General features: G+C 61.4%; 1 protein-coding gene across 1 annotated transcript; it reads right to left on the bottom strand.

Moving 5' to 3' along the window:
- Positions 1-4298: 4298 nt before the first annotated feature.
- Positions 4299-10933, bottom strand: ERF (ETS2 repressor factor). The gene is made up of 4 exons (XM_056135919.1): positions 10767-10933; positions 6309-6543; positions 5846-5961; positions 4299-5749 (listed from the first exon to the last, which is right to left on the bottom strand). The coding sequence occupies exons 1-4, from the start codon at positions 10786-10788 to the stop codon at positions 4476-4478; spliced, it is 1647 nt and encodes a 548-aa protein (XP_055991894.1). The 5' UTR covers positions 10789-10933; the 3' UTR covers positions 4299-4475.
- Between the last annotated feature and the right edge of the window lie 3790 nt (positions 10934-14723).

Genomic DNA, 14723 nt, shown 5'->3' with positions numbered 1-14723 from the left:
CTTCCGCGTAGCAGCCACTCGTCCGCGGGCTCCCCGGGCCCTAGGCACGCCGGGAAATGGAGTTCGGTCGCTCCCTTAGCCGATTGGCTGTGGTAGGCCACCGGTGCCGGCTGCACGCTGGGAAACTGAGTCTGCGCCCGTGGAACGACAATTGTAGGGCCGCGAGGCAAGCCGGGAAATGGAGTCGTCGCCACGCCCTCACCGCATTGCGGGTGTGAAACGGCTCTCAAGGCACGCCGGGAAATGGAGTCCCCGTGTGAGCCTCCGGCCCCTTTACGGCAGTTTTGGAGCTCGGCTAGGAAATGGAGCGAGGCTGGCGCACCGCCTTCTTCGCACGCCTGGCCGCAGCCCCGCCGGGAAATGTAGTCTACACCAAGGCTTCGGCGCGGCGGCTCCGGAGCACGCCCCTAGTGTCTTCTGGGAAATGGAGTCCGAGGAACCCGACCCGTTGTTACTGCTCGGCGTCCGACGCGTGCTAGGGAATACCCCGGACCGGATCGCGGCCCTTTGTGAATCGAGACGGCGGAGTTTTGCCAGAAAGTAAAGTCCGAGGGTACCTGTGGCGAGAGTGCGCTCAAGGTGGAAAACAGAAGTCCCCGGGGGGGAGACTGAAGTATTTTTCAGTTCCTTCCTCACGGCCCTCAGATTTAAGAGCCACAGGGGACCACCGGAAAATAAATCCAAACATTCAAGTCGCAAGTGACACAGATAGGGAAGGAAATGCCGCCCCCACTCCCCGGGAATGATCTGGGAAACTTCCGGCGGCGTCTCACAACACTACAGCCTCGGGAGGCAATTTCTTCTTTTCTAGCAATGTGGTTTACACCAGATGAATGAAACGAAATTGTCCAACAAGGAAATAGAATTGCGGTATTGAATCCACTTGCGAATTTCGGCGTCCTCCAGTTCCTAAATTACGGGATCCTGGAGCGTTAAAGGTGGGGTAGCGTTCGCTAGGCGGAGGCTTGGGATTTGTGCACGCATTATGTTGTCCATTTATCAATTAAATGGGGCGGGGTGGGGGAAGCCCGGAAGTGCTTGGGATTAAAATGAAACCTCCCCTTCGCGCTCATCTGCCTCGCAGCCTGATGGGAATGGAGTTTCTAGACTTCACTTTAACCTGACCCTGGGTTCGTCTGTACTGCCTTTCTTAAAAGTCTGAAAGTGGGATCTTTTAAGTCACAGCAAGTGGGGATGACTGATGGGCCCAGAAGACGCAGGGCCTAGGGTAAGACCGACAGGAACACTAGGCTCCTCGGACTACATTATCCAGAAGGCAAAGCGCGACTGCACTTCCGCTCCTTGCTCGGCGATTGCGGCCACATGGCACACAGTTCGGAGCGGGTGTTTCTGGGAGTCGTAGTTTTCGAACCTAGTGGTGCCTGGTGCCCTCTGACGGCCACTCAGAGGCATAAAGTAAAAATCTGAGTCAAGCCCTCAAATCTGGGGTATCCAAGTGGACCAAGATGCCCACCAGGACAATGAAGCGGGGTGACATAGCGGCGGTTAGTTAACGGCCAAAACCCGTGGGCCATGCGCAGTGGGTCGCACGTGGGCAACTTCCATGGGAGTATTGAGGGATCCAGGGATCCGGGCTACAGCCTGAGGGAGTCCTAGGTTGTTGGTTGGGACTGAGAACGTTTACCACGGAGCACTAAGTATCCGAAGCGTCTGGGGGGTATGGAGTGCTCAGGGGAGTCGTGGAGAGGTGAAAGGGGTCTTTTCTGGGATAAGGACACCCGAAAATCATGATTGACGACCAGAGGGTGGTCGTTGAAAGGTCTGAGGGAGACTGGTGACTGAGCACATCGCTGAAAGGCATGGGGAAGGTGCTTCGATGGTCAGGGAGTGCTGGGGAGTCTGGGGGGTGATGAGGGTCTCTAATAGAATCACTGACTTGTGTCCTGAGACCTCTAGAAAGGCCTGTCTGCTTCCCCATCAGAGGCTGTGAAAAGCAAGGACTGAAAAAGTCTTGCAGAAACCTCCCATACATTTTGGGGAGCCCTTAAAATAGAATGAGCATACTGGGGTTTGCAAGACCAGATGCCGCCAGTGACATCCCACTCTGCAAGAATCTGGGCCACCAATCCCCTCCCCGTGACCTGGCCCCCAGCCCCTGTAAATCCACGTGAAACCTGCTTTGTGGTGCTATGAAAGGCCTGGGATGCGGCTCAGAACGCGCGTCAGGGTCCCCTCCTCCAGCTAAGATGACATCCCCTTCTCCATCACACCACCACCAACTCAGCAGCATCCATGTTGCCAGGAGACGCGCCTCATCCCAACTTCCAGAAATAGCCCAGCAGCCCCCACCCCCAGGGAGTGACTTACATCACCCAGGAGAGGGAGCAGTTGCCCACAGGCTGCCACAGGAGCCTGGGTTTCCTGCCAGTACCCCAGCCCAAGCTTCTCTTCATTGCCAACCAGCCTCATCTGGGACCACCCACCCTGGGCTGGCACACTTGAGGATGAAGCCAGACTGGGTAGCAGTTGCCAGTTCCTTCCCCCCCCCTTCAATTGAGCAGGGTCGGGTTTCAGGAAGCCAATCCAACATGCCCTGAGCCCCCAAATTCCCATTCCTCTGCCCAAGCTGCTGTATAGCCTTGGAGAAACTCCTCCTCTTAGGGTCTCAGGCATCTCACCTGCCCTAGAAGGGTTGGGCTATCTCTACCACCACAGGCGGTCCGGATTCCTCCTGTTGCTCTCACTCCTGATTTGTGATCTCCAAGCTCTGCTGCTAACTTTAGGAGCTCTTCTCTCAGACTACAATCTCGAGATCCTGGTTTATAGCCAATGCTCTTGGCTTGAGGAGGAAAACTCTAGAGTCGTTGAAAGAACGTGGGCTTCAGAGAGAGGCTTCATGTGAAGGGCTTAGGCCAAAGAATAGCTCAAGTGGAAACGCACCTGCTTTGTCTGGGTTTGATCCCTGGCACCACATGCCCTGTCTCCCCAACAATGCTCTGGGCCGTGGAAGGAATCGAACCAAGCTGCCTGCTCCTCCCTTGCTGGATGGCGACGGGAACAAATGCACGCCACCACCTACAAGTCCGCCACCACCTACAAGTCCTGAGTGCCTGACACCCAGTAGGTGAACTTTTTGTTTGGGGCCCACAGACCTGGTTGGCTGTATGCCACGTAGCCCTCCTCTCCAGATCCCACTTGAGCCAGCCCCTTCTCATGTCGGTGGCCTCTAGGTCCAGCCAACATGTGAAGGTCTCTGCACCATCTCTGCACCAAGGCCCCATTAATTCCAAAGAGCCCTAAAGAGAGCCATGGCAAGTGACTTTCAGGACCGGGAATTCACAGCCAGGGAGGGAAAGCATTTCAGGGAATTGGAAGAGCAAGGGCTTTGGCTGCACAGTGGTGCCGGGCGAGGAGAGTGCTTCCAAGGACGGCAGATCCCCCAGGAGGGGCGAGGCAGGCCTGAGAGCCCACATTTAGGGGCCCTGAGGGTTGTGTCCCTGGCTCCAGTCTGTCCTCAGGTCTAGATCTGACCCCTTCGGCAGGGCCCTCAGGCCATGAAGCCAGTGGTGGCCAGGCTATCCCTGACCTCGCCCACCCCACCCCTATAATGGCTGCAACACCCAAAGGTCCAAAGTTTTTATTGTTTCGAATACATTCTCCAGCAGTCTCCCGACTCCCACCCCTCCCTCCATCCCCCATACAGAATAAGGCTTGACCACAGACCCCCACCCCAGGGGCCCCAGCTGGGAGGCAGAGGGGGCTTCCAGTTTGGTTTCAGGGTACCCCCTCCCCACCGCCCCACCCGCCTGTCTATGGGCTAAGTCCTAGGAGCAGCTGGGGGTGATGGGGTCGCACTGGGCTGGGAGTGGGGGAGGGATAGCAGGCACTTGTAGACTTGTGGCCTCCGGGTGGCACCCTCCCCCTCCTCCAACCCCCCCCACGGAATTTTTGGTTCATCATAAAATGTCCCCCCTCCCCTGCTGTGACCTTGTGGGATATGAGAAACCCAGGCACTCATGGCCCCTGGAGGGGCAGGGGAAGGCAGGATTGGGGCTAAGGGCAGTAGGGTGATGATGGACAGGGAAGAACTGGGGAGGGGTGTAGGGTGTGGGGGCAGGAGGCAGAGGACCAAGAAGGGGGAACAAGGCTTTACTTCCTAAGAGATTGTAATTAAAAAAGTTCCTGGGCATTGAGGCCAGAGCCTCGGTTCAATATAAATTCCCCAGAATGGAGGGGGCCCCTTTATCTCCCCCCTCCCCCCTCCCCCCCCCACCACCACTTTGCCCCGAGCTTAGAAACCCAGGGACAGAGACAGCCCCCCTGTCCCAGGGCACCCACCCACCCACACCATTTAAAAAAAAAATGAAAAGTTGTATACAAAACAAGGGGGAATGGGAAAGGAGGGGGCAGGGAGGAGGCTAGAGGGCTGCCCTCACCTCAGGGATATTGGGGGGGTTAAGGCAGCAAAAGAAGCATGGGGAGGGGTGTAACAGGGGTCCCCTGGCCCACAGCCCTCAGGAATCTCGATGCTCCAGAGAGAGCTGGGCTGTAGCGTGCTGGAGGTCGGAGCTCACTCGCCTTGGGGTGAGGGGCCCCCCGGTCTCCCCGGGCCCCTCCCCACGCACCTTCTTGTCCTCGCCCTCATCCTCAAGGCCCCCGGCCGGGCCCCCGCCCCCCTCCAGGCGACAGTCTTCGCTCCAGCGCCGCTTAAAGCGCAGCTTGAGGGGCATGCACTGTGCAGCTCCAGGGGCCTCCCCGGGCTCCGGCTTTGTGGGCGCAGGCGGGGCGCGGGGCGTCTTGAACACCTCCCCGTCCTCTTCGTCCTCGTCACTGATGTCAGTCACCTCCACCTCCTCCGACTCGCCTTCGGAGATAGGCTCCACCTTGATCTGCGGAGGCGGCGGTGGGGCCAGGGTGCCCCCACCCTCAGCCATCCCGCCTGAGCCGCTGCCCCCACTTTTGTCAGCGCTTGCTGGGGCCTTCTCCCCAGATGCCCGCTGCCGGCGTCCCAATGGGGGCGGCTGCAGCTTAAACTTGAAGGGGGAGGAAGAGGAGGAGGAAGAGGAGGAGGCCGAGGAAGGGACCGGCGGGGTGTCTGGGGCCAGGGGCGGCAGTGGGCACTTGTCAGGGCGCTGGGGCTGGGGCACCACCAGCCCCGGGTAGTGCAGGAAGGCGCGGGGGCTGAGGTGGTAGTTGTAGACGCTTTGGGTGTGGGCCTGCAGGTACCGCTTCATGTCCTCGGGGCTGAAGGAGAAGTGGGAGCCCCCCCCTGAGCCACTGGGGCCGCCACCACCGCTGGGGTACATGGGGCTCAGCGTGGGCGAGGGGGTGTAGGCCAGGTGGGTGGGCGTCATGGGTAGAGCTGGCGAGAGCTGCGGGGGCAGCAAGGAGCCAGGCCCGGCCAGGGGCGAGACAGGGAAGGGGCTGAGGGGCTCGGGACCCCCCCGGGGTCGGGGGTAGACGCGGAAGATGCCAGGGTCATGGGGCAAGCGGGCCAGCGGAGGCCCTCGGAAGGCACCCAGTTCCGGGGGGCCTGGCGGGCGGGCCCGGGGGTCCTCTCCCAAGGGCTCCTCCAGTTCTGAAGTGCCATCGCTGCAGTCGCTGACCGAGCCCCGGCCCAGGCGGCGCGCCACCACAGCCGAGAAGAGGGACGAGGAGGATGACGAGCAGGCAGGGGGTGAGCGGGGGTCCTCAGTCGGGGAGAGCACCTCGGAGGGTGTCGAGGGAGGGAAGCGGAAGTGGCTGCCACCCGTGGGCACAGGTGGGGCACTCTGGGGCACCGCCCCGCCTGGTAGGAGGGGGAGACTTGGGTCAAGACCCTCCACCTCCCCAGGACATCCAGGTCCCCTTCACCCCCCGCTGGGCCCACCCCCTGGCCACTCACCAGCCAAACCCACATCGATGAAGGGGTAATTGACCAGCACCAGTTTGTTGAAGTTGAACTTGTAGGTGAACCGTTTGCCCTTGGTCTTGTGCAGGATGCGTTTGTTATAGTAATAGCTGCAGGCACAAGGGGACATGGAGAGATCATCAGTCACCTGGGACACGAGTGACCCCGCCTCCAGACCAGATGGACAGGCAGCATGGCTCCCCAAACTGGTGGGCCCGCATGAGGTATCAGGGACCCCGCATGCTAGAGATCAGGCTGGAGGCTCGCCAGGACCGACTTCTCTCCTCCCTTCCCTTCTTCGCAACATGGCTGCCATGTGATCAACAGGCTCAGAAAGGGGCGACAGCAGAACCAGGAGTCAGGCTCAGGAGCTCCATGGGTCAGGGGGTCCACATGCAGCCCAGCACCGGCCATTGGGGCCACCCACATCTGCCCAGGGGGCCTCTGCCCTGCTCACCGCAGGGCCCGGCTCAGCTTGTCGTAGTTCATCTGGGGCTTGCACTTGCGGACGCCCCAGAGCCGAGCCACCTCATCCGGGTCCTTGATGACGAACTCCCCGTAGTCCCCCTGCCAGGCGATGACCCCCTGGTACTCCTCCTTGCGCAGCAGCTCCAGGATAAAGTGCCACAGCTGGATCTGCCTGGAGCCCGGCGAGGACTCGGGCTTATAGGCCCAGTCGGGGAAGGCGAAGCCTGGGGGGCAGAGGAGGCCGGGGAGCGGCCGGGGTCAGGATGCCCAAACTGGCTGGCAGGGTGGGGGGGGGTATCCCTGGATCCCCATCACAGGGTCCACTCCCTACCCCACCCTTCCCCAGAGGGAAATCCGTCTCCCCTCTGCCAAGTCAGGACCTGGGTGAGAGGAAGACAGTGGGTGTCTGTGTGTGTGAGGGGGGCTAGACAGGAGCAGGGGGGAGGGGAAGCTGGAGCCGGCTCCAGGGACACCAGGAGAAACAGGAAACCGTCGGCGGCGGGTCCCGGGGCCAGTGCCAGGGGGCCAGGCACCAAGCCAGGCCGACGGGCAGGGCTGCCAGTGGGGGGAGGGGCAGGAAGGGGCACGTGTGGCCAGTTGGGGTGACTCCCCAGGCTCCCCAATAGCACTCAGGGCCAGCCACCCGCCCCTTCAGTTTCTCTGATCCCCTTCCTCAGAGCATGAGCCTGAAACCAGCTCTCTCCAGAGGCTCACAGAGCCTTCACCCCCACCCCAAGACCGACCCGAGAGCTTTTTTTTTTTTTCTTAAAAGGACCAGGAGGGGTGGGGTGGCTGGTTGCGGATGAGGTCAGCGCCTGCACACACAGAAGCTTCTGTCTTCCCTGGAGAGTGAAACCCAGACTGTCTGAGAGCCCCCACTCCGCCCCCCTGCAGCTCTGGACCCTTTGGGCTCCCCAGGCCCAGGCACCCCGGCCCCACCTCGAGGTGAGGCTCAACAGGCCCCCCGACTCTTGTCACCCTGCCTCCCACCCTTCTGTCTTCTCAAGCTCAGCTTCCTCCAGACCCACCTGCCTGCCCGCCCCAGCATTAACCTTGGGTAGAGGTTGGTGGTGGGCTGGCTGGTCCCGGGAGGGGGTGGGCAGCCGGGTGGGGGGGGGGATGAGGGGGCTGCGGTTGTTGTCATTTCCCAAACCCCCGGGTAATCAGGGGCCATCAATAATTCAGCACCAGGCAGCCGGTAATGGAGGGGTGGGAGGAGAGAGGGAGGAAGAGAAGGGGGAGCGGGGCAGGGGCACGATGCCGCTAGAGGGAGAAGACTGAACTGGTCAGCAAGCCAGGCGGGTCCCCAGTCTTGGGCAGAGGGGCGAGGGTACCCCTGCGCCTCACCCCAGAAGCAACCTGGTCTTCTGGCATTCAGGGAATGGGTCTGTCCCCTTGGGGACGAGGGCAATGGGGAAAACCGGCGCCCTCTAAGTCCAAAGCAGGCTCTGCGCCCAGGATGGGACACCCTCATCCTGGCCTAGGACAGCCTCCCCTGGTGGCCTCCTGCACACCGCCTCAGAGCAGCCTGTGGGCTCCAGGACATGGGCCCAGGATGCCACATTACAACAGCTCCCCAGCACTGTCCTGGATGTGACAGCCGGGGAGAGCGCCTTCCACGGACCCATGTGGCCCATTCCACTCCTGGGAATGCAGGTTCACCCCCTCTGACTCCTGTCAAGAAAACAGAGGCCTCAGGGTGGGCTTTGGGGTCCAGGGATGGTCGGGAAGCCAAGGGACCCTCAGGGCCCCTCCCAAAGCTCCTGGTCCTCTTCAAAGCAGTAAGCTCCGCGATCCTCCCACCTACCTCCCGATCTGCCTCTCAGGTCCCGGAGGGGCGGGGGACCCAGCCCCTGAGACATCAGTTTGGGGTTGGGGGGGTGGACTGACTTCCACCCTCCCCCCCAAATTAAAGCCAGCCTTCCCAGCCCACCCGCCCCAGCCTCCTTGTCCCGGTAACCAGGCAACGTGTGTGCAGCGACAGTCCTGGGAGCGGGGGAGCAGGCGGCTAAAAATAAACTTTGCAGAAGAGAAGGAGTGAGAGCGACTATGCGCAACACAAAGGGAACTGGAAGGGAGGTGGGGGGCTCCGCACAGGCCTGGAGCAGCATTCCGGGGGGCTGTCCCAGGCCTCAGATGTCCCCTCCTCGAGCAAGTCCCTCAGAGGCCAGGTCCCCCGCGGCCACCGCTGCAGGGAGCCTCCCCACTCCCGGGGCCACCCCAGTGCAGGCTTCCCTCATCGGACACAGCATACACGAGGGCCTGTTCCTGGCTTTGGGGGGAGAAGGAAAAGGAGGGAGTGACGTCAGGGCGTCTCAATGGGGCTCTGTTCCCCAGGCCCTGAAGCCAGGAGCCAGGCACGGGCAAAGGGAACATGTGTGAGTGTGCTGTGCATGGGTCCACGTGTTTAAACCGGGAGTCACCAGGCCTGGACCAAGAGAAGAGAGCTTGGAGGGGGTGCGGGCCTGAGAAGCAGGGAGAGCAGCTGATAGGGCAGGGCGGAGAGGCGCAGCAGACAGGAAGGGCTAGCTTGGGGGGTAAGGGGATCCCAGCAGGCACACCTGGCTCCCACGGGGGCAGGGCCAGGACAGGATTCTCCCAGACTGCGGAAACCTGGGGGTGGGGGGAAACAGCCCAAGTCCTGGGCACCCCACCAAATTCACGTGACCGGCCAAACTTTTTGTCAGGGACTCCGGGGGGTCGGAAGGGAGGAGTGATGGGAGGAAGAGCACTCGGGCCTCCTGGGGGGCCCACCACCTCCCCCACTCCAGGCAGCCCTCGGTGGCGCCAGAGCCGGGAAGAAAACAGGAAGTGGGAAGCAGCCGCGGCCGAGGAGACGGGCCGGGATGGAGAATCGGATGGAGGGGCGCGGGGCCGGCCAGCAGTCTGGCCTACGGACACACGGACAGACAGCCGGCGCGGAGGCCGTTCTAGGCGCCCCCCCCCCCGCCCATTCCCCCACTCGGAGAACCCACACCCGGCTCGGCCCCGAGACAGGGTTGGGGGAGCGGCCCAGCCGGTCCCACCAGGCACAGACCCGTAGAGGGAGGGGAGACGAGGCGGGGTTGTCTGGGTGCCTCGGCCCCCTCCTCGGGCGAGGGGAGGCTCCCGCAGCCCACCCCGCCAGGCCCCCCGGCCCCGGAGCCGGTGGGAGCTGGAGAGTCTGTGGGACGCACGTGACTGACCCTACAGCACTCCGCACCCCGGCCCCACCTCCCCAGCCCCCCCTCCTCGGCCCCGATCCCCAGGCGCCGCCGGAGCCCGGCTCGGAGCCCTTTAAGAGCCGCCCCCACCCGCCGAGCGGGGGGGCGGGGTGGGTGGGCCGGTCGGGGCACACACCCGCACACAGGAGCCCCAGCCGCGGCCGCCGCCGGGGGAAGGAAACAAGTTTGAACAGCGGCGCCCGGCCCCCTTCCCCTCCCCCGTCCCCGCCCCGGGCCGGATTCCGACGGGGTAGACGGGCAGGGGGCGGCTGGGACCCCTCCCCCCGGCGCGCTCCGGCGCAAAGTCCAGCCCGCGCGAGCCCGGGGGCAGCGGGGGAGGGGAGGGGGGAAAGTCCGAGTGGGAGGGGGTTAATTCCGCTGCCCCCCGCCCGCCGACCCGCGTGGGGGGGAGGGGAACCTTGGCCCCTTAAGGAGGAGCAAGTTGGCGGGGAAGAAGGGGGCGGAGGGAAAAGACGGCCCGTTGAAAGAGAAGAGCTGGGGAGGGAGGGGGGAGCCTCCGCGTCCCCCCCATCTTCCCCACCCTCCTCCACCCCGGGCCCCCGGCGGCGCGGGAGGAGGATAACCAGGTCTCCCCGGAGCCACCTTAAAGCCGCGCGTTCTAAGGTCGGAAACAAAAAGTTCCTTTTTCGAACGTTCGGGCTGCGCTTTGGAACTTTGCGACTCGGCGCGGGCGGGGGAGCGAGAAGCCGGGCGGGGGAGGGGCGGCGCAGCCCGGACCCCGAGTCCGGGGCTCCCCACTCACGCCGTCCTCCGAGAGGCCAGCCCGTATCCCCCTCTGAAGCAGTGCGGGACACGCGCCGCGGTGAAGGTCACCGGCCGGACCGCGCAGCGCGAAACCGGGAATAGCGGGCCCCGTGGACAGCCCCCCCCACACCCCGCGCACGTCCCGGTCCCCCGAGTGCAACGTGACAGAGCGGCGGGGAGGGACCCCGCCACCCCCGTGGATCATGGGAGTGGGTGAGAGCCCAGTTCGGGGGAATCCAAGCAGGGAGCGGACCGGGACTCGCAGCACCCACGCCACTCCGCTCGGAGCCTGGAATTGGGGGTCCCATGCAACACCCCTCGCTCGCGCCGCGAGAAGCAACAGGTCTCGAGTGCCTGGGGGTCCCCCGGAACTGGGGATCACTTAGGCTCCCCCGGCAACCTTCAGCCCCCCCCAAAGTTTCTCAGCCTGGTTTCCCGGGGCAACAAGTCTCCCCCACACGTGCTGCCCCCGCCCCCACCTGTGTCCGCCGGGGTCTTCATGCTGGGGGGCCCGGGGCGAGGCGCCCCGACTCCGGGCCGCAGCTCCCGGCGCCCGCGCTGCCCCGTCCCGTCCCGCGCCCGTCGGGCCGCCCTCGCCGCTTCACCCGGCCTCGCCTCTCAGAGCCTCTCCCCTCCCCGCCGCCGCCTCCCGGGTTAATATCGCACTCCGGGGCCGGGACGCCCACGCCCCCCGGCCGGCGACGTCACCGCCGCGTCGCCATGGAGACACTGCGCCCGCCCCCTCCCCGCACACTCACACACACTGTCGCCGGCTCGCAGCCACTGAGGACCGGTCGGCTCTGAGCTTAAAGGGGCCGCGCGACAGGGGAGGAAGGAAGGAGGGGGCGGGGTGGGATGGGGTCCTGGGGGTCATGACCCTTCTGGAGGCTCTAAGTCTGCAGATAACCTAAGTCCCCGGCACTCGCGACCTGCCGCCCCTTCCCTCCTCTTCTGCCCACTGCGGAATTCCGGATTTCTTTTGGGCGCCTGAAGAGGCGAAAGGGATTGGGGCGGGGGGTTGGGGGTTTTTAGGGAATCCCAGGCGGGGGCGGCGGGGGCGGGGGTGTGCAGGCGGCAGAAACTTTCTGATGGAAGGCTTGAACCTTTTGGAAGGAGGCTGAACCTTCTCTGCAGGGAGCCGGTGACCGCCTTTCCCAGCCTGCCCTACCCTTGCCTCTCCAACCCCGAACCTGAATGGGGGCAGCTGTCCGGGGGTGGGCTGGAACGTGTGGGAAGCATTTCCCAGCATCGGATATGGGGAGGTGGCTGTGCCCTCCGTGCCTCCGCGGATGGGGTCTTGGCCTTCCTGATAGCCCCATGCCCAGCTGCGAGGAAGTGACCGGAGAGAATGCATTCGGAGCGCCCCCTCTCACCCCAGGCTGCAGCTGTCCTGGGGAGAGCGTCTGGCGCCGGAGGTACCCCACCTCCACCACCAAGGACAGGGGTTCCGGAGGTGGGGTCAGGATGCGAGGGGGCGACCAAAGTCTGAACAAATGTGTTCCCAAGGGGCACTGGGTGGTCGCCAGGAGAGGAAGGCAGGGCTGAGGCATGGCTAAGTCTGTTCTCTGGAACTGGAGAGCTGGATAGAGCCTGAGGCTTCAGGAAGTAAGATCAGCCCTGATCAAGGGCCTGCCGAAGCCACATTCTGAGCCCAGAGCTGCCCAGAGAAGGAGGGTTCACTGGTGAAGTCTGGAAGTCAAGTCTCAAAAACACTTAAGAGCCAGAGCGATAGAACAGGGGTTAAGGGGCTTGCCCAGCATAACGCTGACCCAGCTTCAGTACCTAACCTAGTATGGTCCCACAGCACCATCAGGAGTGATCCCTGAGCACTACAGGGTGTGACTCAAAAGTGAAATAAGCAAGAACCCTTGGAGGTACCTAAAGAGGGGAGTGGGGGTGTGGGGGCCCAGAGATTTAGAGATGGGCAGGGGAAGACCACCAGTCCCTGGGCAGAAGCTCTGGGTTCCTGGGACTGCAAACCCTGCCTCTGTTGCTGGGATCCTAAATGGTATAGGCCTGCCCCAAGCGGGTGCCTTGGGGAGACCAAGGCCCTAGGGAAGTGGCACTCCCTCAGGGAATTATGTAACCTTGCCTGCGGGCAGTGTGGCTCCCCCTTGGTTATCATAATCCTTTGGGAGCAGCGTGGTCCGACAATCATCATCATCATCATTGTTATCCTAACAGCTCCTGAAGTCTCGCCTGCTCAGGATGTGCTAGGCACAGGGCCAACCATTGTCTGAGCCATCTTCTCCTTTAATCCTCACCAAATTCCCAATTGGGGGAATTCCACTATTGTCCCCCATTTACAGATCAAGAAAATGAAGCGGGGGCCAGGGATGTGTTCAGTGGTACAACTTGTGCCTTCATATGTGTGAAGCCCTGGGTTGGTTCCCAGGCTGGGGGGGGGGGGGGGGGGAGGGTGGCGAGAGAGGAAATCAGCTGACCTATCCCATAGTAGTCAGGAAACAGGAGGATTCCAGTCCCCACCTCTCAGGTTCCAAACCTCCACTACGGCCTCCTTTACAGTGTTCAGCTCCCCCTGGGAGCAAGACAATGCATAGTTGCAAAGTGAATAGGTCTGTTACCAGCTAAGCCACCCCCACCTTCCACCCAGCAAGATAGAGACCTGGGTTGAGACCCTAACCTGACTACTTCCTATCTGTGACAGCCAAGGGAATAGAACTTCTCAGTGCCTCAGTTTGCTTGTCTGTGAAATGGGAAGACTTAAGAGCCTCTACCTTACCTTGTTGTTGGGAGAATGGGAGGAATGTCATAAGGCCTGATAGTCCTGAGCGGCGGCAACTGCATTCCCCGTGAGTAGAATCTGCAGTCACCCTGCCTGCCCCACCTGTGACCGTAAGCACAGGGTGAACCCCACCCTGGGTGGATGACTCCCTCCCACTCTTCCTATGAAACAGTCGTGGCTGGTGGGCAGGCCTCCTGGAAGAATCTGAACCATTCCAGAAAAGAGGAGACTCGAGCACAAAACTGGCCCCTGGAGAGTATGCCCTCTAGGGGGCATGAAATAATGCACCCAAGAAATCACCAATGAAGGCTGGAGAGATAGTATAAATGGGAGGGCGCTTGCCTAGCATGCAACTGACAGGTTCAATCCCTGGCACCCCATGTGGTCCCCCAAGCCCGCCAGGACTCATTCCTGAGCACAGAGCCTGGAGAAATCCCCAGCATAGCTGCGAGCGGCCCAAAAAGAACAATTATCTCTGTCCACAGAGATTGCAGCCCCTCTGGAGTCCATGTGGACATTCTCAGGTAGCTCACATAGCCTGGTGTTCACTGACCCACTCCCTCTCTCCCCAAGGTGAACCCCACCTACCATGCTGCATGACCCCCCAATGCTTTGAAGGTATGACTGAACCCATTGACTCCAAACCACTGGTCATTCCTTGAAGTCAGAACATCATACCAAAGCCAAGTCATCTCCAGGAACCAGGACACCCCTCACATACCCCAGGTCTGCACACAAAGTTCCCTGGGGGGAAAAAAAAACTTCCTCAAATCCCCTTGGGGCAGATGAAAAGTACAGGCTCCCCTAAGCATGCCAGGGACAGGGGAACAGTTGCAAGGTGCAGAAAACTTTCTCCAGACAGAGGGTACCCACGCTGCCACTCCCGGGCACCTCATCGTTCCTGATCCAGTTTACTGTGCTTCACAGATAACATGGCTCCTGTTGTGATCTGGCTAAGTCATGACAAAAACTGTCCCCTAGAAGTCAACACTCTCTCACAGACATCACTCCTGGAAGGCTGTGTGGTGAGGAGAGATCCACCCCACAAATAGCAGCCCTGAGTTCAAGCTCTGACACTGCCCCAAAAACTGGGGGGGGGGGGTGGCAGAGAGATAGTACAGTGGGTAGGGTGCTTGCCTTGCATGTAGCCAACGCAGGTTTGGTCCCCAGAAACCTATAACCTATATGCACCCCAATCCCACCAACAGTGATTCCTGAGCACAGAGCCAGAAATAAACCCTGAACACTGCCAGGTGTGGCCCAAAATACACACATTTTATATATATATATATAGTTATATATATTGCTGGAGTGTTAATAAGAACCTGCCGTCAGTACTCATCAATACACTGGCTCAGCTCTTCACACACTACCTGTCTGAATGCAAGGTTTCGTCCCATTGGAAAACCAGCAGGACTGTACTACTATAGAAGAAGGGAGACATCCACGACATTGGTAACTATCGCCCGATCTGCCGATTGTCTGTCATCTACAAGCTATTCACTCGAGTCATCCTGAATAGGATTGGCAGAACACTAGATGAAGGACAACCAAGCGAGCAAGCCGAGTTCCGCAAAGGATTCAGCACGATCAACCATATCCACACAATAACCAAGCTCACTGAGGTTTCTCAGGGGTTCAAGATGCTGCTCTGTCTAACGTTCATTGACTTAAAGAAGGTCTTTGATTC

The sequence above is a fragment of the Sorex fumeus genome, unplaced genomic scaffold (assembly GCF_029834395.1).
Source record: "Sorex fumeus unplaced genomic scaffold, SorFum_2.1 ptg000122l, whole genome shotgun sequence".
Classification (NCBI taxonomy): Eukaryota; Metazoa; Chordata; class Mammalia; order Eulipotyphla; family Soricidae; genus Sorex; species Sorex fumeus.
This window is presented reverse-complemented; position numbering and strand designations above follow the sequence as displayed.